Below are 24,403 nucleotides of genomic sequence, written 5' to 3' on the forward strand. Positions count from 1 at the left end.
AAAACCTGCTGTTTGAATGTAATTTGTGATATAAGGTCTTTTGTCAGTGGTAAGTACAAGAATTTGTTAGTAAAGATGAATGGTACATCTTATTTCTGCCTTTCATGTTTGTCCGGTGATCTGCCAGGGCAATTAAATCCACTTCTGAAAATACAGTTATTCTGCAAGGGTGTTTTACAGTCATGTCCTTTGTAATTTAAGAAACATGATGCCCTGCTCTGCCAGTTTCACTTGAAGTGTGGAAGGTACCAAATAGTCCTAATGATGGAGAAGATTCTCCTGTGCTTTGCAAAACTTGGAAGAGATGACCCTTGCCTTAAAATCAGCTAAATAAACATAGCAAATAATCAAAGAAGGCACATTGTTGTTTTCTCCCTCCCCCCCCTCCTTCTGTTCTAAACAGATTAGGGAGGAGAGAGGGAACAGAGCAAAAGAAGAGAAACCAGTTGAAGGTCCCAAAGGAATGCTGACTAGGGCTAAGTTTCCAGATTCCCAGCCAAGCATGTTAAACTGCTTCTGTTACTTGATGAATTTTGGTTTTAGCTTTTCATTCTTACAGTGCTCATGATATAGATACAATTCTGTCCCTTCTGCTCTTCTGACTTTGTCTTCCCAGGGGTCCTGTCTCTGCCAAAAGAGTAATGACCCCAAGACTCAGGGTAAGGCTGTGGTTTGCTTTGTATGGGACAGTAGGTGTCTGTTCTGCATCTCAGGATCTCGGTTGTGTTTGTTTTCTTTTTTTCTTTTCCAAATTGTTTCACTTTTCTCTTCTCTTTTAGTGGGGTACCTGCTGTGGTTGACTTTGCTGCGATGCGTGATGCTGTGAAGAAACTTGGTGGGGACCCTGAAAAAATCAATCCTATCTGTCCTGCTGATCTAGTGATAGATCACTCCATCCAGGTTGATTTTAACAGGCGGTAAGGATACAAAGTAACTCTTACTTCCTAATGATAGTAAGTAAGGTGGATCCAGTTACTGATAATACAGGTAATTCCACTGGTGATATTCTTAGCGTTTGGACTACAACATCCTGGACTGTAAGATGTGTTTAGGTTAGACTGTTTTATCACTTGCTGTGAACTAGATGGGGGAATTATGTTTTTTTCTGTGGTGTGTCTCTCGGCAGCACAAGCCTGGACTAAATGTTAATGGAAACAGACTCAGTCCAGACCTGTGGTGATCATAAGTTTCCATAATAATACTGCATTATTATTAGTTGCTCATAAATAGCTTTTTTCCACATGTACTTTCTTGACCCTGCAGGGTTTTTTGGAAAGGACAAATGAGAAATGTCTCCTTATTTATATAAGATTAGACCTGAGCTGCCCTAGCCCAGCCCTGAGGAAATGTTTGCGAGTTCAGACCCAAATGAAATACAAGACCACTGCACAGGGGTCCTTCTACCCTCCATGATATCTAAACATGGGCCTACTGAACTACTCTTTCAAACAGATCTTGCAATTACACATTTCTCGGTGGTTTCCTTCCATTTTCCAAACTCCTGAAGTTTTTTGGTCTGCAGTTACCATGCCTGCTAAAATACTCTGTTTATTTATTGTCTTCTATAGGAGACAGTTCTGAGGTGGGCCACTTAAGTTACAGTATTGCAAAGAAGGAAATTCATAGAAGGTGGAAATTAAAGAACATAAAGAGCACTTTCTTAGTGCCAATATGTAGAGGCTTCTGTAGAATAAAAATACTGAACTTCTGAGCAGAAATGTATTGTGAAACCTACTTCATAGAAGAATGTTGCCAGACAGTTTTCAAATATAACTTTTTCCTACTTTTTTTTTAAACTGTAACTAGTCAGGATACAGATTCTCACTGATGCCATTTCATAGTTGGCAGGAGAGAAAAAAAGCCAAAGTAATTTTTACTTATGTTAACTGTCGAAAATTAACTCCTTTTAACATTTTTTCTAGAGATGCTGTATCTATTCTTAATCTTAACATAACGCTAAGGAGTTTAGAAACAGATGCAAAATTAGAAGTAATCATCCAGAGTCTGATCTCTGGGGTAGTGGGTGTTCTAGCACTAGTCTATTAAACTAGAAACCCAGCCTTTGGGAAACAGTGTGTTTCTTTGTGGACAAGATATGATTTCATCTTTACCATAGGACAAAATGAACTATTACATTTTTTTCTGTATTATTTTAATAACATTCATTTTATGTTATCAGTAGTATCTGGGACTTCATTTAGATAATTTTTTGCTAATACTTACTTTTTGTCACAGCCTTATTTTACTTCTGTTAGGCTAATGTATATATGGAAAGAACATTGGCCAAACTCTTCAGGCCTAAGTTAGGCAGCTGACTGAAGTGAAAAGTTTGTTAGCCCTGTCTACTTTGAAGCATAGGGACTTCAGGCAGTGCTGTATCATCAGTGATAACCTCTTTTTAACTGAAGTTGCGGGGCGGTTGTCTTCTGATTTAGGTGTTGGAATCTGTAGTGTGTAGTGACACTCTAACATGTAGTGTAGCTTTGCTTTCCCCAAGTTACATGTTTTAGGCCTGCCACGTATATGCAGATTAGCACTCACATTTGAACCAGACTTCAGGTATTACCTCTTAAGATTTCTTAAATCTGTTTCACTGGTTGCCTGCAGTTCACAGCTGCAGTGAGATTATAAAGATGAGATTGATCAGCATTAACATTAGCTAATAACTCTTCTTTTTTTCAACCTTTGGGTATATCTCACCAGACATAAATTTCAGGTCTGACCAGACATAAATTCAGTTAGAACATTTGGTTCTGACAGCTGATTATTTTCACTTGCAGATCAGACAGCTTGCAAAAAAATCAGGACCTGGAATTTGAAAGGAACAAAGAAAGGTTTGAATTCTTAAAGGTACTGAAAGAATTAATCCTATTTGCATGGAGAAAAGAGCAATGAACAAAAGTTTTTTCCAGTGCCCATGTGCATTGAAAATTTTTTATTGCAATTCCTTCTATTTCAGTGGGGCTCTCAGGCTTTTAAAAACATGAGGATTATTCCGCCAGGCTCTGGGATCATCCACCAAGTGAACTTGGAGTACTTGGCAAGAGTGGTGATGGATCAGGACGGCTACTACTATCCAGACAGTGTGGTGGGCACTGACTCGCACACCACCATGATAGATGGCTTGGGAGTGCTTGGCTGGGGTATGTACAGTAGCGTATCGTGCATAGTCTGTTGGCTGACTGAGCTGTGTTTTAGACTCTGGTGAATTGACGCTGGATGTCAGGTTAGCCCCCACCCAGTTGCTCACTCAATCCTCCTTCCAGCAGGATGAGGGAAGAGAATCAGAAGGGCAAATGCAAGAAAAGACTCATGGGTCAAGACAAAGACAGTTTAATAAGTGAAGGGGAGGGTGGTAAGGGGTGGGATGGGGAAGGAAACAAAAGCAAGTGATGCAAAGACAATCAGTCACCACCTTCCACCAGCACACCAAAGCCCAGCCAGTCCCTGGGCAACATCTGCTTTGGAAAAATTCCTCCCACCCTCCACCTCCCAGTTTTAATGCTGAGCATGATATTATATGGCATGGAATGTCTCTTTCAGTTTGGGTCAGTTGTCCTGGCTGTGTCCCCTCCCAAGTGTCTTGCCCACCCCAGCTTAAGTGCTGAGGGACACAGTGAGAAACAGAAAAGACCTTGACACTGTGAGGACTGCTCAGTAACAGCTAAGACATCGGTGTGTTATCAGCACTGGTTTGTTCACAAATCTAAAACACAACACTGTGTGTGCTGCTGTAAAAAAAAAGTTATCTCCTTGCCAGCCAGACACAGTACACAGACTAACCCCAAATTCAAGCAACCTGATAAGGTCTCTTACAGTTATTTAAGGCTTTGTAACTAAGCTCCCTGTTCTGATAACAGCCTCAGATGATTTCTGGTGCAGGTGGTAGTGGTGTGTGTTTGTTTGTTTTTTTATATATATTTTCTGTTCTGCATTTCAATCACAAGGAAGCAGGCAAGGAAAATATTTAATAAGACTTTTGGAAGCATCTTATGTCATTTTGGAAAGCAAGGGAGTTGAAGCATCACTGAACATCCGTTTGTTCCTTAGTCACTTAGCTACTTTCAAAATGTCGCCTTATCAAAAAGTACTGCAAATGCTCTGTTAGAATGAAGATGCTGAAAGTTGAATCTGAGTGAGTTTAATATGGCCAGAGAGGCCATTGTGAAAAACAGCACTATGAAGTATGTTCTAATACTAGTAGTCTGCAGAATACTTGTTACAAAAATAAATATAAATAATTCATTTCATTGCTTGTAGTGGCAAACTGCAGTGTTTGAATCATTGACTAAATAAGTAGATAGGAAAGTATTTGCAGTCATCACACATATGGTAACCAAAACTTCAGTTGAGCTTTTTATCTTCCTGTGATATAGTGATAGAAGCCCTATTGAAATAGATATCGTACAAATACAGAAGGCGCTGTTTTTAAACAGCATTTGCTAGTTGTTCACAAAGGTGCTTGTCAAGTTCTGAGTACCACATGTGATAGAAATAGGACATAGTGTTTTTTCAACCCCACCTATACTACTGTAGCAATATTGGTCAATTGAAACTTTCTACCAATGGTTGAAGAATTCCTGCTGGCTTGGAATACAAATTTAAACAAGTTCAATTTATTTAAAACCATGACATCTTTGGGATAAGAGGTATCTCTCTTATTCTGTATTTGGTTGCACCTTACACGTGGCGTCATCATTTAGATGATGTTGCAACACCAATAGCTGCTTGAAAGAGTGTGTCTGTAAACTTAGCCTAATTTTTCTCCAGAATTTGAAAAGTATGGCTGGGCATAGTCCATACCATATATGCTCAAAGCGTATGCTCTTGGTTCCAGCATTTCTTGCTAGTGGCTCGTGATGCTGAACTTACTTTGTGCCTGTCTGTGGTAGTGCATCAGTCATGTTGACTAACTCAACTGTTTAAAAATGATTCAACACCTAGTGAAAGAAGTCACATGATTAGATCTGTCACATAATTATCCTTTTAATTAAATAGGTATATCATTTTGTATTAAATACATTCGAAATTATTGTTCAGAACCTTTATTAGGTTAATGGGGGAAAAAGGATAGGAGTAGTAGTTTGGCATACATAAGCAACTATTACACGTAATTTGTTCTATCTCAGTATTAATTAAGCTAAACAAAAGGTAGAAGGAGGTTTGAAAGTGAAAGATATACATGAGAGGGACTTTCTACAGGCAAAAATTTATAAAACTGCTGCCTAATGCCAAATTGGTAGTAAACATCATGGGTTTTTTAGATTGCATATGATAATGACATCTTGACACTTTACCTTATTAAATTAGCAAAATGAAGTAGTCGACTTAAATTTCATTCCTTTAATACTGAAGGTGCGCTTACACAAAGATTACCACCTGTACATGCCCAAGCCCTCTTGAAACTTAGTAGATGCAAGGAAGATATTTCTGTCATAATGAGTAGTTTTTCTGTACTCTTGACTCTAATAATCTTTCCTTCATTTGAAATAGCTTCTAAGGTTTTGTTTGGTGACCAATAGTCATGGTCTGCATACATTTCACTCAAGCACACCGCGTTCAATGCCATGTCAGTCGTTTTTTGTTGATGCATTGCATGTTCAAGTCATTAATAAACCTTTTACATCTGTTACTGTAAAAGCCAGGCATCCTCAGAGTAAGTTACTTAGACTTACCTAATATCCTGTCTAATGGTTGAAGAACAAGGATGAAGATATGAAATGGAAAGAAATTAAAAATCCCAACCTTGAAGAAACTGAAGCAACATGAGGAGTGCCTCTTAGCAGAAGGCTAAGCCCCCCAGCTCTCTCCCTTCTCTCCCCTTTCACACCTTAAATCAAGTCATCATCAGTCAGTTGTACTTCATGGGTTTATCTTTGACATGTTACTATCTCTCTGAACAGTTGGATTGTATACTCCTGTTTCATACAGGTGTTGGTGGCATTGAAGCAGAAGCAGTGATGTTGGGCCAGCCGATCAGCATGGTGCTTCCTGAGGTGGTTGGCTATAAGCTGCTAGGAAACCCTCAGCCACTGGTAACATCCACTGACATTGTGCTCACCATTACCAAGGTAATGAGCATGTCTGCTATTTTGCCCATACTACTGGAAGCTGTGCATGTTATGTAGGACAGAGACACTGTACTGCATGCTTAGGAGTCCTGTGTGTTGCTTCCATGTAGTGATTTTTGGACTTCTTTTAAGCTTTTATCAGTCTGTGTGGGTTGGAATCAGCTGGCCAAGGACAAACAGAAATTTGCTAGGCAAATCTGTTTCCCAGAAGCCAGACAAAATAGAACAGAGAACTGGTATCTCATGGCTTATTCAAATCCTCATGTGCAGACCTGTTTTGGAACAACTGTGGTTGTAAAAGAATCTTGTTTCTCTACTGCCTTGAAAGAAACATGATGACTTTCTTTTTTTTGAAGTCCCTGCTTAAAATAAGACAATGTAAAACCTGAAAACGGACAGTAAGCGCTGCAGCCTGGTTTCTTTGATCTGCAAGTGTTTGGCACACGTGTCATATGGTCTTAATATGTTTATTCACTCTGTGGATTGTGACTAATGGGTATTACTGGGTCAGCATTAATGTTGTTGGAGGTCAGAAATCTGGTACACACGGTCACCATGGGATGCTGTCTCTAGAGGGAACTTCCAAATGGGGAAAGCCAATGTCTTTTTTATGAGTTCATCTAGATGTTGTGTGTGTTCAGTCATTTACAGTTTGATTCATGTACTTGTGCCGTTGGTTCTTCCTGTTTCCCTATCTTTGTGGGTTTGCTGGCTAAAGAGCCCACGCTGTTCTGTCCTTAGAAAGTGATGTTGAGAAAAATACAGTTGTTCTGATATAGACTCTAGTTTAAATGAGAGGAAGAACAAGTATAGAAGGAATACATCCCTGTGTTGTATCCTGTTATTGAAACTTTACATCTCTGTATCCTCATCTTCATGGTTTAGTTTACCCAAGCTTCCTGGTTTCAAATGGCTATAGAAACCTTCTAAAAAGGTTTCTCTAAAGTTGGAAGCTGGATTTTGTAACATACATGCTCAGGTCGTTTGACACAGGCACTGTATTTTTATAACAGCACCTTCGCCAAGTTGGAGTCGTGGGTAAATTTGTCGAGTTTTTTGGTCCTGGTGTAGCCCAGCTGTCAATTGCTGACCGAGCCACCATTGCCAATATGTGTCCAGAGTACGGAGCAACAGCTGCCTATTTTCCAGTGGATGATATTAGCATCGGGTACCTGATACAAACTGGTGAGTGTAAGAAGAGACCACAAGTTAAATGTGTAATTGAAAGCAAGGACTCCAGGTATATACGGTGTAGTAAGCAATGGGGTTGAATCAGGTGGAGCATTCTGAGCTTGAGTGCTTTTTTTATCCATACTGGCTTATTCAGGATGTGTCTTGTGCTTAGAGTCCATGTTTAGGAAAAAACGAGTTTTAGACTGTTTCACAGCTAACTGCCTGCTTAGCCCTGCCCAAATCTAAGTTGTCCAGATGACAGGTACAGGAACCTAGGTTTTTGTTCTGTAAAAGCCACTAAGTCTGCTCTATTGCTTTGTTTCTAGTAAGTCTCTAATATTTGTTCTGGAAGGGTCTTGTTGTGCAGTGTGAACAGTGCCCTATTTGTAGTGCAAGGTAATACAGTGTGAACAGTGAAATAGCCTGTTATGCCTTTTTTTTCTTTTTTCTGTCACATAGTAGTTCCTCAGTTTCATTTGCATTTTTATTTTGCTTTATCTGGCTTTCACTGTAGGCCGTGATAAAGAGAAAGTTACATGCACAAAAAAGTATCTCGAGGCTGTGGGAATGCTAAGAGATTTCAAGAATTCCTCTCAGGATCCGGACTTCACACAGGTTAGAAACTACTATGTCTTCTGATTCCTTGCTTTATGCCCTGCCCTATTTTAGTGTGACAATTGTCTTTTTCACAGAAACTGAAAAGTAGTCAAGGAACTCCTTATCCTTTGGCTTGGTCCACAGAGCTGTCTTAACTTAGAGCCCAGTGGAATGAGTCAGCTGTCTCTCCAGGTGTGAAAACTTGAGCATAGGTATAAATTGGCTCTCAGTTGAGCTCCGGCTGGTGCAGATTGTGCAATTTGATCCATGCAGTTTTGAGAAGTCCAGTCCAGACTCAAAAACAGCTATGAAGAAAATGTGGATATTGTCTGTGTAAGCCTTGTCCCAGTTTTACCCTTCTGTTCAGCAACTTATTTTGCTGTGTGAATCAGGACACCCTAGAAGCTGTGTGTGGTAACCACAGACCACACAAGCCATTTCCTATGCAGTAAAATCAAGATCTTACTCTGTGTCTAGGAAACTCAACAATATTCCTGGTTTTCTCTACAGTAAGAATTTACCTTGTAACTTATGTTCAAGTTTGCACAATTATTCAAAAACCTTAGTAAATATGGAAAGATGCATGACACTATAAAAACAAAGTTGAAACATGGGTGAGCAACGGGAAAATATGATAATCTCTGTTTCATAATAAACTGAACGTTTTCCGTAAGGCCAAGATGAATAGTCTGCTTTGGTTTATGCCAGTGCCAGGATTTCTTCACATCATTGTTTTCTGAAGAGGACCCTGCTGCTAGCATGTGAAAGGACATAATTCTCAAAATCATCTATATTGTTTAGAGGCTGTAGTCACACCTTGGGTTTTCAATAACTGGGGTACTTTTGAGAGCCATACCTGGGAGCTGGTAGGATCTAAAAGTAGAACTGTTCCTCTTCTTCTAACCTTTCCCTTCTCTTTGATAATTTCTGCAAACAAACATAAAGATGTGCAGACTTAGCCTTGTTTCAGCAGCAGAGGTAAGCATATCTGTGGCTCTACTGGCTTCAACTTGTCATGGAGTGCTCAACCACTCTCTGTTCCTCTTATTGAATAGGTTGTTGAGTTGGATCTCCATACTGTTGTGCCTTGCTGCAGTGGACCAAAAAGACCTCAGGACAAAGTTGCTGTGTCAGATATGAAGAATGACTTTGAGGCTTGTCTGGGAGCCAAGGTAAGGACTAGGAACATTTGGGCATACAAACTAATGCATGTTTCTAAATGTTGTCTGGTGTTCAGGAACTACATTCTGGGGTTAACTTGTGTGTTGTTTGTTTGCCTATTGAAAAGTAAGTGAGGATGTTTGAATGCAGTTTAGGAGATGACATCAACAATGGGTAGTTTAAAGTTGGGGTGACGAACACATGAAGGTGTTCATGTCCTACTGAAGTAGTACTTTCTGATTTTAGATCAGTCCTAGACCTAACGTGATTTTGACATCCACTAGGGATTTCTGTGAACTAGCCACAATGGGTGATGTTAGTAGTCGACCAAGTAGCTACTGCACTGAGCCCTGTCCGAACTACCCAGCTCTTCAGCTTTCCAAGCAGGTTATGTCATAAGCACCCCAACATAGTTTTGCATTCAGTACTGAATCTATTCAGCCAATCAGAACTGCATGTGTCTCCATGACTCTTTGATGTTGGTGGTAAAGACAGAAAAAAAGACTTCTTTCTACATTATCCAGTCAAAAATGGTTATCGAAAGAAGAGCAAGATTTTAATTTGAATTAATATACCCAGACACTTAAGTTTCCGAAATCAGTTTGAATCCTCACCTGACACAGTAACGGCCTTTGTTAAAGGCAATGCAGAATTATATTGATGTAAATCAAGAAACCTAAGCTAAAGCAATTCCCAACAATTACTGGTTTGGTACATGTTCCAAACTCCATTAAATAACCTTATGCATTCGGGTGTCTAATCGTAATTTTTCGTGGTGTGAACAGTGCCTTCTTGCTCTTTGTTTTGTTTTCCAACTATCAGGCTTTAGCCTCTCGAGTCAGCTCTTAGTATAAGTTTGAATTGTTTGATATTCATGGCTTACAAATCTTAAGTGTTCCTGCTAGAAATCTCAGGACTAGTTTGTGTAACAAGACTATATGTGGTAAGGAATCTGGACATATGGGAGCAAGAAACATCTGAGCAATCTGACGAAGGATATATTCATGCAGGAAGAAAACACAAATACGTTTTGCTGCAAAGGCTGCCTCTTTTACTGGTAAACAGAGAATAGGATAGACCCTAGAAAAATAATTTTTGTCCTCCACTTTGGCTGACCAGAGGTGCAAGCCTTCACCACCAGACCTAAAAGTGCAAGTATGGTTGTGACTGACAGGTGTTTCTTATTTGTGAAATTCCCAGCCCATATTAATTTCCAGTCAAAATATCTCTGTTAACCACATCCTTCCTTTTTTCTTTGTCCTTCCTTTTCTTTCTTTTCTTACAGCAAGGATTCAAGGGATTCCAAATTGCCCCAGACCGACACAACAGCGTAGTCAAATTTAATTTTGAGGGCTGTGACTTCGAGCTTGCTCATGGTTCAGTAGTGATTGCTGCCATTACAAGCTGTACAAACACCAGTAACCCTTCAGTTATGTTGGGAGCAGGTAAGTTTATTTGCTTAATGTGCAGTAGTTTCTCTATGGCTCTGGCTGTGCGTCCTAAAGACAAATACAACTCTGATGTAATTCTACGTACACAGTGCTGTTTTTGTCATTTGGAGTGCTAAAACTGAGCTTAGTCCCTAAGGGCAGCAGAAGGGATTCTGGAAATGGTAGCTGGAAGCGTGGATTGAAGAAAATGTACTTTTCCTGCACCATTTTCTCTACAGGGCAAGCTGGAACTGAATTAACCAGCACCTCTGACGCTTGTTGAAATGCACAGAAGCTGTTATATAGAGCTGAGAAGAGGCTATTGAAAATCAGAGCCACAAGAAGAGGGACAGTGAAGAACAGTCTATGGGTTTAAGTCTGAAGGTGCTCTGATCTGGCAGCAGAGTACAAAACACACACTTAGCTAGAGGTGTATCGAGTTGTTACAGCAAGAGTCTGAGGGCAAGTGGGGGGGTGAGCAGAGGAGGAAAACTGTGTTCTCAGGGATTGCCATCTTTCAGAGCCTTGCCATTTGCATCTTATCTGCATCCAAGAAGTGGTCGGAGATGAGCCTTATATCTCCCCACTTTCTTGGTTATCACCATTCAAATACTATAAAATGGTTGGTTTGAGTTGTTGTGTTAAATTTCAGGTTAGGAGGTTGTTCATTTTTAACCTGGCTTGCTGGGCAGAAAATTTCTCATTCCAAATGTGTGCTTCTGGCAACAAAATATGAATTAAGATAGTCACCTCAAAGGGTTCAGTCTATACTAGCCCAGTTCAGCCCTCTTTCTCAGGTGCTTGGCTACACGCTCACACATTTCTTTCTCTCATCTGCAAACATATAAATAGATGTTATCTGTCACTGTAAGATCATCACTGCATTAGGGCTTCCTAGTCTGTCAGACTGTTTGTAGGATGCAGGCTTATTTTCTACAAAGGTTGGAAGGGATGTGCAATGGGTAATGCAAGGATGCTTGACCAGAGAGGATTACTTACTGGTTGTAATCATGTAATTTTTCTCCTTTGTTCCTGTGTGTTGCTGGGAAGATCTTGGCTTGTGAATAGCTTCTGACAGCAATCGCTTTGTGTTTAGTTTGTTGATGTGGTATTTGTCATCTGTTCTTGGGCTAGCATCTTTCTTTGGGTACTCTATAGTACCAGCCCTCCCCCTGTTCCCAGGCACAAAAGGTCTTTTAATTCCTAGCAACAGGGACAAAGTCCATCATAAACCAGGATGTGGGGTGGAAAGGGAAGCGGAGGAGAGAACTGCTCTATTTCTTTACCCCTTTGAGAGGAACAGAATTGAACACAGTCTCAGAGTTTACTTGCCCTTGACGGGACAGACAAATCTGTGTGCTACTATCTCTAGGTCTGTCCTGATCATGATCACAGAAATAGAGCTGTATTTATTTCTTCTAAGGATCAAGACGTAGGTGTGCCCTCAATTGTGCTGCCTGCTTAGGATATAGTTTTTCCAAGTGTTTGGCTCCCAGGCTAATGGCATGCATTTTTAACTCTCTGTGTGGCAGTAGGGATGCTGATTTTTCAGCTTGCTTGGCTTAATAGCTCTATGTGTTTAAAGTGGAGAATGCTCTGCATATACAAGTAAAGTTGGTACTTCAAACATGTTCACTACTACTTAATGCACAGCAGCCTGAAGAATATAGTCATAAGGATCTCATCCTATGCACTCAGATTTAGTGAGTACTCTTACCTTTGCTGCCATTCCATACAGCAGTGCTTATGCTTTGACCTTGACTAGGAGGAAAAAAGTAATTCTGTCAGTCTCTGGTAACTGTTTGTACACTACAGTGTTGAGAGCCCCCTAGATACTCACAAGAAACATCACATTTCTTCAATCTTCAGAGTAGGGTTTGAAATGAAAGTAAATAAAACATACGTTGCTCCCACACTAAGTAACCAAGCTAAAAGAAATCCAAAATATGAATATTTGTTTCTAACTACTACTGCATATCCTGTGCACTAAATGATGTGCAAGGGCTGTGTCTGTGGGGATACTGACTGTATGCTGTAGTAGCCTTGACAGCCTAATCTGACTTTACAGAGGTGTTGGATTAAGGTTGCTCAAAGCAACCTAAGTCCTGGCATTTCCTTGCCAGTTTTTAGAGTTTGACCTTGCATTCTTTTCAGAACTGGTATTTGCAGGAAAACAGAAGCCAACACTTTCAAAAATGTTGTCAGGCCCTTAGGTCCTAGGATGATCACTTGTTCATGGTCGCATTTTCAAAAGTATCCAAGAGCTTCCGTTTCAACAGCTTCCTCTGGTGGCGAAGGAGCCTCAGCAATTTCAGAAATAGGACTGCTTTTTAAATTCATCTACCTTTAGGAATCCAAATCTATCAGTGTAGGGCTTTTCACACAACACTTAAAAGTGGATGTTTCCAGTCATGTCTAACAGAGCTGCCAAACAGCTGGCAAAGACAAAACAGTTTGATGTCTTCCTATTGGAGATCATGTTGCCTCAAAGCAGAGCTGATGTATTTTTTCTTATCTAAGTGGATGTGTGAGAGAGAGAGAATGAGGAGGCATGGGAATGTGAAGTTTTGCACAGTTTGCATAGCTGCTGCTTCTTTTATGGGCCATCTTGGGAAAGAGATGAATGTTCAGAAAACAAGTGCCCTCTATCCGTGTATGGACAATTCATTTGAAAGAAGAAATTCAGGATAAATATGTTTCTGGTAACACGTACACTCCACTAAAACATCTGTAAGCATGTTACAAATCCAGGAGTGGTAAAACAGCGCTCCTGCAACAAGCTGTATATTTTGTGCGATAGCTTGTTTGTGACAAGGGCCAGAGTTGATGCTCTCATAACCATCTGCTTCTGAGGACAGCAGGTCATATGTTGGCAGTTATTTCAGCACTGGATCTCTAGACTGCCATAAGTGGGAAGTTAACAATTCTTCATTGCTTTTTTTGCGAGACGCTTGTTTTATGAATAGTGTTCTGAGTTTTGAATGTCTACGTGCTGCCCCAGTGTGAGTTCATTTTGTTATATGCAACTTCGAGCAACTTTCCAGTGGAGGGGAAATTGCAGACTAGACCTACAGTTCAACAGAGCACTTGACCTCTAGCTGGTTATTCTGGGATTAGTGCTGTTGGCTCGCTGTACCATTTTATTGCTGGAAATTGAGCCTTTTCTGTTTTCCAGTTATTTAATGGTACTTCTGTTAACCTGTTGATCCACCAAACTGTTGCACTTCCAGAAAAACTGCAACTATCCTTTGCATTTTTCAGGATTGCTTGCTAAGAAAGCTGTTGAAGCTGGTTTGACAGTGAAGCCATACATTAAAACTAGCCTGTCCCCAGGAAGCGGGGTTGTCACTTACTATCTGAGGGAGAGTGGAGTTATGAGTTACCTTTCCCAACTAGGGTAAGAGTGCTTTTCTTACTGTTGTCCTATGGCTGCTTAACTAAAAGCATTGACAACAAGCGATGCAGTAGAATAACTATTTCTCCGTACAGCATAAAAGATATGGCAGGTACCCTATGGCAGGATCCTGCATGAGTTAATGCATTGCTGTTGTGCTGGCTGACTTTGTGCAAACGAGAGAGGGGGCCTGTTGCCTGCTGTAGCTTCTTGAAGACACATGTTCTTAAGCAGGAAAATGTTTTATTTTTCAAGACTAATGGTTTTAAAATAGCATAAATGACACTATATTGTTGTTCATCTTGCTGGATAACACATTTCCCAGATCTTCATTCTGTGTGCATGGACAGTCACTGAAATGATAAAAATTGAGCTTTCTCAAAAACGCTGTTTTCGGCAGCAATTCATTTGTTAAAACAGTACATCTTCTGAAAGTAACCCTAGCCAACTGCTAAGGGGTTAAACGTCTTGCTCCAAAATAGCTTTTTGTTCACTGATCGTTTTTGTGCTCTGTCTAGGTTTGATGTGGTGGGTTATGGCTGTATGACTTGTATTGGTAATAGTGGACCCCTACCAGAGTCTGTTGTTGAGGCCATTACACAGGTATGCGTTTTTTTGTGTGCTGTTCTGAGTTGTGGTATCCTGTGCACTAACTCCTCTCAGCTGCATGCAAAGTAAATTCGGTCTATATTCTTTTCTGTGGGAAGTGTTCGTTGGGATTGTTTGGATGAGACAGTTCTGTGACTGTCCAGTCATTGATGTCGCAGCATGGTGCAGCTCTGCAGACCTGATGGGTGTGTGGAGTCTGCAAGCACCTCAGCTACCTTTGTCTCAAACTCTCTCTTACAGGGAGACCTTGTCGCAGTGGGTGTGTTGTCTGGCAATAGGAATTTTGAAGGGCGTGTCCATCCCAACACCCGTGCTAACTACCTAGCCTCCCCACCACTGGTAATAGCCTATGCAATTGCAGGGACTGTCCGGATCGACTTTGAGAAAGAGCCTTTGGGTAAGACAATATCAGGGTGCTTCTTTTCACAGCTTGTAAACTAAATTGGTTGGAATTAAGCCCTTCGGCAACATTTGTCCTAGGGAGATGCCTCAAATGACTGAGTACTTCTGAGACACAAAGCATGCAATTGTTAAGAAACAGAGCAGCAAGGAGACTGTATGATAGAGAAAGGGAGAAGCCAAGCCTGACCAGTATTCTAATTTCACAGGGGCATCTTTTTGGTTATATCTGGGTGGCAGTCTCTCATAAGCAACCTGACCTTGTAGACATCCTTTGAGCAGGTAGTTCAGCTAGACAACCCTCAAAGATCCTTTCCAATGTCAATTATTCTATAAATTATTCTGGAAGGCCATTGAAAATCACAAAAGAAGGTGTATGTACAGGCATCATCAAGTTTATGAGGCCCTTTTCTGTCAGATCCTTGCAGGGGAAATAAAGTGTCTCATGAGTGTTGGCAAGGTTAGATGGAACACATTGCTAAAGGACACCATGCTAAACTTTTTCTTTCTTTCTTAATGGGAAACTTTTGCAACAAACATAACAATAGCATTTTCTACAGGAATAAATGCTTCAGGGAAGAAGATTTTCCTGAAAGATATTTGGCCAACAAGAAACGAGATTCAGGCTGTTGAGCGTCAGTTTGTTATTCCTGGAATGTTCAAGGAGGTCTACCAAAAAATAGAGGTGAATTAATCCCCTGGGCAGTAGTTTGATAGTTAGTGTGCTATTCTGAAGATGTTAAATAAGCTGGTCTTGATAATGAAACAAACCTTCTGACAAGTAGTCAAATGAGATTTTTTTTTTAAATGTTTTCTGGTTAATTAATTGGTTCTTACAGACAATCATGTCTTGAAAATTGCTCCTTAATGATTTTTTTAAATGTGACATAGAGATGATGTGTTTTAAACAGCCGTCCCAGGTTGATATTAGAAAGTGAGATATTCCAGCTTTACAGATGTTTGGGTTTTTTTCAGCTGACATAAAATTCATTTGCATTACTTAATAGCATTCACATCAGAAGAAAAATTGTACTTGGTAATGCCTTTTGGGAAGCCTTTCTCAGGTCTTGAAACAAAATATTTGTAGGGTTTATATGTTAGGAAGGCTTCTTAAGATTACTGATAAATACACTTGAGAATTATAAAGTGTTATCTGTGTACATAAAACAGATTACTGTCAGAAAACTGGATGAGCAACTCTTCTTTTGTAATGAAGTGAGGGTTTTCTTAAGTCTTTTAATATCTATAATCATTAAAAAAAAAAACCAACAAACATAATGTATATTGTCATAGGAATTTCCCAAAGTGCTTTAAGAAATACGCGCGGCTTTTGTTGAAGTCAAATGTGTAATTTTACCTGGATTCTGAAGTAATTCTGTTGCTTCTGAGAACTTATAAATCAGTGGGATGTTTTTGTGTGTTTTTCAGACAGTAAACAAATCTTGGAATGCCTTAGATGCTCCTTCAGATAAACTATATACTTGGAATCCCAAGTCAACTTACATCAAGTCTCCACCTTTCTTTGATGGTCTGGTACGTGCACGCTTTCCCTTTGAATCAAGCCAAAGTGTGTAGTGACCTTGACTAATGTTAAAGGTGAAGCAAAGCCACTTCAAGGGGCCTGGGAGCATCCCTCATAGCCTATTGAGGCCTGGGTTCTCAAATGTTAGAATTACACTATTGTATTCATTGTAATACAAAGGCATGAGTGAATCTGAAAATTATAAGGATTCTCTGTCACTTCAGGGCTTTTGAAAAGTCTCCTTTTCGTTTTAAGCTGAAATACTTTTAAATAGTCACAAAGCAAGTGAGAGAAAAGGACAGGAAACCAAACCCACAATTCTGCCTGCCTGCATTTTGCACCAAGTAGTTCAGTGTTCAGATTGCTATTTCAGTACCATTTAAAAGCAAACACAGATTTCAATGTGTGAAGATGTCTAGGTATCCTGGATTTTTTGTCTGTGTTCATGCATGTACGACAGGAAGCCTCAGCTAATTTTTTTGCCTCTTCTATTTTCTTCATGCATGAACTTCCTGACAGACAGCCAGAACATCATATTTTATTCGAGAACATAAACATTTTTAATCTGCATGGGTCTTTTGTTTTTTCTACCTTATATAAAAAGGGAGACTTTATTTTGTAATTTGTGCTTTGGAGAAAGGTAAAGGAATTCTGTGTCATATTTTAATGATTTTGTTTGTGCTTATGACTGTTTAGACTTTGGCTCTTCAGACCCCAAAAACAATAGAAAATGCTTATGTCTTGTTGAGTTTTGGGGATTCTGTGACAACCGACCACATATCTCCAGCTGGGAATATAGCAAGAAATAGTCCTGCAGCCCGTTACTTGACTAGCAGAGGGTAAGCACTACTTCATGTTCTTTTTATAAATTGAGAAGGGCAAACAAGCCACAGCTACTATACCGTGTTACAGGCACACACATCTGCTGTCTGTTCACATACGCTTGTATAATTTGACAGATGCCTGCAGAATATATAAAAGAAGAAAAGCATTTCTTTCTCTGCTGTTTCAGCAGCTCTCAGCAAGTGTAAGAACTTGCATAGAGTGTGCATGTCTATTACACTGGAGAGCTGAAGACCTTTGTAGGGACAGAGGGGAAGAAGGTAACTCCCAGGCTAGTTTTTGCAGTGCCTGTTTGTAAGTAACAAAATCAGGATTTGTCTTCTTATCGTAGCAAAATAATCATGGTCCTTCATGCGAAAAATTGGTTTTATACTCACTTCTTCTAGCATGTGCAACTATTTCATAGATCTAGGCTATCAGGAGCTACAGAACTTCTAGAGATTTAGGTTTCGGCGTAGCTGTGAAAACTGGCAAAACTATTGTGGTTGTGAGTCCAAACTGCTGTAAAATGTTGGTCTTTTTCTATGGCCAGCTTGTCAGTTTAGTACTCTGGGTGCAACTTAAGGCAAGACTAGGACTTGCTGAGTTGCCCCATTCAGTCTTCACAGATAACATAATACTTTTATTCTCTGGTTTAGGACTTCTTACAGCTTCAAGGTGTTTTGAGGAACAGCACTGACATTATATAAAAAAGAATATTTTCACTAGACCTCATAATTCTGGAGAGGAAATTGATTAAACCAACGTGATCTACTGAAAACTGTCTGCTCTGGACTTTTTGGCCCTCTGCTATCAGTCACTTTGAAATATCTAAACAGCCCTACACACATTACAAAACAGATGTTGCATGTCATAGCTGCTGTTTGGATGTAGCCCAATGCAAACAGTCCAATTTTCTGTCACATTCCAGCACATGTTTTATTTATTGGTTAGGCTGGACAGTCCCGTTATTCCCATATCTCTGTTTGCAAATGAACTTTTTCTTCTGTAGTTCTAACTTGCAGCAGGGGCTCTCTCTGCCTTTTGGATGGTTAGCATAGTGGTGTCTCTATGTTTGTTCAAGATGCTATGGTAATACAAATAACAAGGAGGATTTTCAGTAGCCAGCTATTAGATCAGAAGATGCAATACAGTTCTTTTCTTAACATGGGCTATATCCTTCCATCACTGTCAGATACTGTTTTCTAGGGTAAGGGATGAGAATACTATGGAAGCTGCTTTCTGTGACCAAGGTGTAGACAGGCTTCTATTTTTTTAATTATTTTTTTTTTCCTTAAAAAAAAATCTTAAAAGTCGAAGTACCAGCTAACTGGATGCTACTGCCATGATGGGAACTATGTACATACCTGCCTCAGAAACACCAGTTCATTACTTTCTTTTTTTAAAGCACAGAGTACTTCAGTCTAAAAACAACACGGTTTCCTTTTTTTCTTTGTTTTCTTTTCCCTTAATAGCTTGACTCCTCGAGAGTTCAATTCTTATGGCTCCCGCAGAGGGAACGATGCTGTCATGGCCAGAGGAACATTTGCAAACATTCGCTTGGTGAACAAATTTATTGATAAACAAGGACCTCAGACTGTCCATTTCCCTTCTGGGGAAACTGTAAGTACACAGGCTGCTCTAAACTGAGACTCACTGACAGTAGAGTGGATTAGTACTGGCTTTCCTTCTTACAGCTTAGGTCATTTACTGAAGTGTCCTTTAAGTAAAGCTCATGAGGGGACAGGAGCTGTATTGACCTAGGGAAGCAGGTCACACATACCTACATAATGTGCTACCAGGCATATCAGTGGAGAGTACAGCCACTGTAGAAGCCGTAGTGGAAGGTGTAGGTTTGTGTTCGGACTGAGATCAGGCTAGAAGCCACAAAGCACTGTATGGTTGATGTCCTTAAATATCCTGTTTGTCAAAAAGTGTGGGCTTCAGCTGTTTATGTGGGGACCCTTTTTTTCTTTGTTTCCCTGGAACTGTGATTCCACCCCCAAAAAGTATATAAAGTATTTGGCATTTTCATTCCAGCTGGATGTGTTTGATGCTGCAGACAGATACAAGCAGGCTGGCCATCCCCTGATTGTGCTGGCTGGGAAAGAATATGGTGCAGGAAGTTCCAGAGACTGGGCAGCTAAAGGACCATTCCTCTTGGTGAGTAACTACAGTAAACTAGAAGGAGGACAGTACTTAAAAGTGCATTAATTTGTCAGGAAGACTAGCTTATGACCAACATCCTGGGTAGCTCATTCTCACTTTTGGTAGCAAGAGCTATTTTGAAATCCCAGCTGCCTCCAGAGTTGCAAAAGCTATTTAAATATTGATAGATACCATCCAGACTGGAAACCTTGACTGATCTTCAGCTAGAAATCCACAAGGCTACACCAGAAAGCCAGTTTCTTTACTTCTGCTTCCCATAACTCTGTAAACCTTGGGTCTGCTTCCAGCTTCCTCCTTCAGCTCACTTAGCAGGGAAGATAGAAAGTGTAAGAGAAAAGTAGTATCAGTGAAAATGAAACTTAGCATGGCTTCACCATGCAGAATGCAGGGATGTTTAGCAGTATTGTTACAGGAGCCTAATAGAAATCCATGTACAGTGAAATATCTGTTTTGTTCCTTGTCCTGACCTACCAGCCCAACTCTGATTGAAACTTTCTTGGTGTGGAGTTTGTGAAGGCAAAAGTGTGTGTATTATTTAACAAAGTTGGTGTTTAAGATTACATTTGTTTAAGTTTTTTGGGTTATGTGTTTTTTTTTGTTTTTTTTTTTTTTTTTTTTCCAGTGGTGATTTTATTGTCTTAACTGTATTAACATGTAAAAAATCAGAAATTAATTAAAATGCATCCTGGAGCTTGTAGTGTAGGAGGGCAAGACTGAATTAGCAAGAGTTATGGAGATGACTAGTGGTGCTCTGCATGAGACATGTTAAAGAAGGATGCGGTATTCCTGAGAAAGCCTATGTAATTTTTTGACGATCAGACTTCTTTTAAAAATACTTGAAAGTTAACTTATAATCAAGTCATCCTGGACAGTTCACTGTAAGACAGATCTGCTGACTCTACCAGTAGCTGATAAATGAAATAGAGGGGACCACAAACATAACAATTTCCCTCCTATGAGCACAGAAAGACAATCAGGAACCATGAGGATAACTATACCCGTTGTGTATTTCCCAGGGTGTCAAGGCTGTGCTTGCTGAAAGCTATGAGAGAATTCATCGAAGCAACCTAGTAGGTATGGGAGTGATTCCTCTGCAGTATTTACCTGGAGAGGATGCAGGAACTTTAGGACTCACTGGACGGGAGCGTTACACCATTATAATTCCTGAAAAACTAAAACCGCAGATGAAGATCCAGATTAAGGTATGCAACACCTATGGGCTGAATTTTCTGAATCACTGTAATTTCACTCAAAATTCACTGTCTCTTCAAACAACGTGCTTTCATATAGTAGTAAGCTCCTCTTACTTGAGGAAAGGAGAAGAATTGAGATGGTGAAGGGGATTTAAACAGTCATTGTAATAGGGATTTGCTATGATGGGATATAAAAGCAGCATGCCCAGACTGCTTTATTTAGCACAAAGCAGTCCTGTGTTTTGGACCAGTCTTTCAAAGTCCATTATAAATTTTTTTGTCTCAGTTAAATATTTGAAGCACAATAAAAAGTGAACTGTAAGTATTAAATTAAATAAATTAAACTAATTTATTTAAATGAATTTAGAATTAAAGTAGTTCATTGACAATTCAACTGACAGAATATTGTATGCTGCAGCATTCAAAGTGAAGTCTAAGCATACCCAGCATAAAATCTAGGTAAACTTCAGGCCCTGTATTTGAAAGACTGCTTTTTGTCTAGCTTTGCCTCCAAACTTATGCCCTTTTTTGAAAAATATTAGCATCTACGATAAAAATTTTGTTTATCCTTTATTGGAATATCTGTAAAACTGACTTATTTAACCTAATAGCATCAAAGTCTGTTTGTTTGGTTTTTTTAATGTGGTTAGTAAAACAATCTACTTACAGCATGTTCATTTAATGCAGGTGGTCTACCTGGATTAGTTTCTAACAATAGTTGTTTACATATGCCTCATTAATTGCCCTGAAATTCAGAAAGTTTATATCCCAAAGAGTGGGTGAGCTTATCAGTCACAGATGAACATTGTGCATTCACCTGGAAGTACCTGACTAGGGGACTCTTCAGTAAAACATAATTCACTTCATGCACTTGTATTTGTGCTTTTCTGATTCCCAAACACTAGACCTCAGAGACAGCTAATGAAATTAGTTGTACCTAAGCCAGAAGAATGACTACATAGAAGAACAGCAAGAATTAGTATAACCACTTGAAAGGATGGTCAGCTTTCATGCCTCTAGGATTATATCAACACTAAATCTAAATGAGGCAAGGCAGCAAATGCAATGCAAGGAGATTCCATACTGTGTTTATTATCATTTGTTTTAAACCACTTTCCTCTTAAGCAGCTGGCTGTAGTTTAGTGTGGAAAGAAATACTGATGTCCAGTGCTTGTTCACTTTTGTAATAGTCCTTATTTTACTATGATGTCATGTAACATATGGAAGGTTCTGCTGCTTGAATGACTTTCTTTGACCCCAACAGCTGGATACTGGGAAAACCTTTCAAGCCATCATGAGATTTGACACTGATGTGGAGCTCACTTACTTCCACAATGGTGGCATTCTGAACTACATGATCCGTAAAATGGCATCCTAATCAAAAACATTAAGCAAAAACGTCCAGGTACAAGCCTGCTTCTGGTGAGCACAATAAAACTGTGGTAATCATAAATTTGAAAGCATGAACCATAAAGTGAACAAATTTTTTCATGGAGTGTATTAGAAGGCTTGTTTACAATGCTGAATTATTTTGTGTATCAGGAAACTGGACACACTTGCCCAATTTAAGTAAACAGCATTTATTATTTGTTTTGTATGGTGGTTGGCTTGACTTACCATAGAATACAGTGCAAAAGTCATTAAAATATTGCTGGGATCTGTGGAACTGTTGAAGATCATGTGCTGATTTCATATATTTGGTCCATTTAGTTTGACTCTGAAGTTAAGTTCTATGCTCATATCGGTGGTCCAAAAATTAACTGACAGTATAAAAAATAATTATTATTTTTTCCTAATTACCTGATATTGACTTGCTTTCTTATTCAGTTGACCAGAATCTGAATCTAATACTGAAGTTAATTATTTAGCTGTCTATTAATTCTAAAAAATGTGAACTTTGTTGTTTAAAACCTAAGCCTTTGTGGAAAGGTGGACCTATTGGGGATAATATTTCTAATGGATAAAATTAAATTTATTTTCAAGAACTTTTGGTGTGTTTTGTCATGTTATCCTCAGTACAGAGATGCAGAACAAAGCTTTGACTTTCAAACTCTTCTCATTGTCCCTGTAGGAGCAGAGTCATACAAGTTTTGATTTCTCAGATTTTAATTCTTGTTTCTTTGAATAATCTGCATGAGACAGGATGAATACAAATACTGTCAGATACTGGTAGTCTTCTGTAACCCAACAAAATACTACTACCACAACTTCAAGATCCTTGTCAGCAATTTTGATGGCAGTTAGCAACCAGTGATTACTCTAATGCATTCATTAAATTGACTGCCAAATCCACAATACCATATGAATCTATTTACAGTGATAACAAAAGTACTCTTACTCAGAGATAAACAAAGTTATAGTACTAATTCTTACTCTTAAATTCATTTAGAGCAACTGCCACAACAATTAATATAGTGGGGAAATTCTTTCAAAGTAATATCCTAATGTATTTTTAGTGCAGTTGGCTCCAGCTGTATCTAGGGAAAAAAAAAAAACAGCGCAAATATTTCTGAAAGAACTAAGCCTCAGGAGGCTTAAGGAGGGAATAGAGATTGCACTGTTCCTGCAACAGGCTATTCTTGCTTGATTACAGCAAACAGAGCTCCTCTAGTGAGTCCAGCAGATGCCCAATAAGATGTTGCAGGGTCTGAAGCATCTCTCATGAGAACAAGCCAGCACCTAGTATTTTTGGAGGGGAGGCATTATCCAACCACAAGTCATCTTTATCTGTTGTTCTGTGTTTCCTTTTTGGAAGCAGCTATAAGAACAGCAAATTTACCAGGTAAAAACTAAGCACAGAGTAAGTTACTGTAGGACTAAGATTCAGGCTTCCTGTACAGTGCATACAGCTTTCACAGTAAAAGACATGGATTGGGGTGGAACATGAAGCAGTGCTTAAAAAGCTGTTTTGCTTTTAATGCCACATAACAATGTTTAAAACAACACCACAAGTCTCACTGATTAGGGCTTAGGTAGTTTAAATAATTTTGGGGCTCTGAGTTAGGTTCCTGTTCAAGGTGGTTTGTTTTCTTCAGAGTTCAGGTGTTTCATACACGTAATTCTTCTACATACATACCTTACTACACTATCAAATGCATAAAGTGAACAGAAAATATATTTGATCTTGGATCTAGAAATATTGATGATTAAGCTCATTGCAGATATGTAGAAACAAAGGTGCTTTAAAGTTTAACAATTGTTTCGTAACTGCATCTGTAAGCAATTTCTCTTTTTCTGAGCGAAGTCTGGGATCTGGGTGGGGAGGACACTAACGCCCAGACTTTGTTCCAGTTGTAGATCAGCTCTGACAGGAAACTTGCAGAATTAATGTTAGTGTCTTGAGAGATTTCAGATGACAATTCGTGAGACAGGACATCAGGGGAAATGCTAATTACCATTTAAGTTAAGCCTTCACCCATCTTACAAGGCACTGCCTTGTCCCTCTTGGGGCTTGTTCAGTTAAGTAACACATAGAAAGGTGTTCGTTCTGCAGTTTCAGCAACAGCAACTTGACAAATGTGCAGTGGTAGAAGAAAACAGTGCTACCATTTTAATCCAGAAGATGTCTCTTCCAAGAGGGCTCTGTGAAGCCCTACTGCTTTTCTCATATTGTTGCAGAAGCATTCTCTATTAAAGATGGATTTAAAAGATGCAATATCTTTCTTACAGAAAAGTTAGTGGACATTTTCTCTTAATTTTCTATGTACCAAAATGCCTAGAGCATTAAAAGTAATTTTTAAAAAGCTTTAAAAGTAGCTAAGGTAGTGCTTAAAGTGTCAGTGTGCATAAGTGATGTTGTCTGCATGGAAGTACAATCCAACCAGAAGTTACCAGTAACAAAGAAGATTGAGTCACACAGAAAT

General features: G+C 39.3%; 1 protein-coding gene across 1 annotated transcript in view; it reads left to right on the forward strand.

Moving 5' to 3' along the window:
- Positions 1-22,517, forward strand: part of ACO1 (aconitase 1) — a 37,036-nt gene extending 14,519 nt beyond the window's left edge. Inside the window, exons 4-21 of the mRNA XM_082497471.1 lie at positions 780-917; positions 2,781-2,850; positions 2,960-3,143; positions 5,932-6,071; positions 7,085-7,256; positions 7,759-7,859; positions 8,897-9,013; positions 10,288-10,447; positions 13,694-13,829; positions 14,345-14,429; positions 14,676-14,832; positions 15,395-15,519; positions 16,263-16,367; positions 17,053-17,195; positions 18,654-18,801; positions 19,219-19,341; positions 20,364-20,549; positions 21,805-22,517. Of these exons, the coding sequence (XP_082353597.1) occupies positions 780-917; positions 2,781-2,850; positions 2,960-3,143; positions 5,932-6,071; positions 7,085-7,256; positions 7,759-7,859; positions 8,897-9,013; positions 10,288-10,447; positions 13,694-13,829; positions 14,345-14,429; positions 14,676-14,832; positions 15,395-15,519; positions 16,263-16,367; positions 17,053-17,195; positions 18,654-18,801; positions 19,219-19,341; positions 20,364-20,549; positions 21,805-21,918 (2,404 nt within the window). The 3' untranslated portion in view covers positions 21,919-22,517. The remainder of the gene's footprint in view (positions 1-779; positions 918-2,780; positions 2,851-2,959; positions 3,144-5,931; positions 6,072-7,084; positions 7,257-7,758; positions 7,860-8,896; positions 9,014-10,287; positions 10,448-13,693; positions 13,830-14,344; positions 14,430-14,675; positions 14,833-15,394; positions 15,520-16,262; positions 16,368-17,052; positions 17,196-18,653; positions 18,802-19,218; positions 19,342-20,363; positions 20,550-21,804) is intronic.
- The last annotated feature ends 1,886 nt before the right edge of the window (positions 22,518-24,403 follow it).

Source organism: Vanellus vanellus, assembly GCF_965231255.1.
Source record: "Vanellus vanellus genome assembly, chromosome: Z".
Lineage (NCBI taxonomy): Eukaryota > Metazoa > Chordata > Aves > Charadriiformes > Charadriidae > Vanellus > Vanellus vanellus.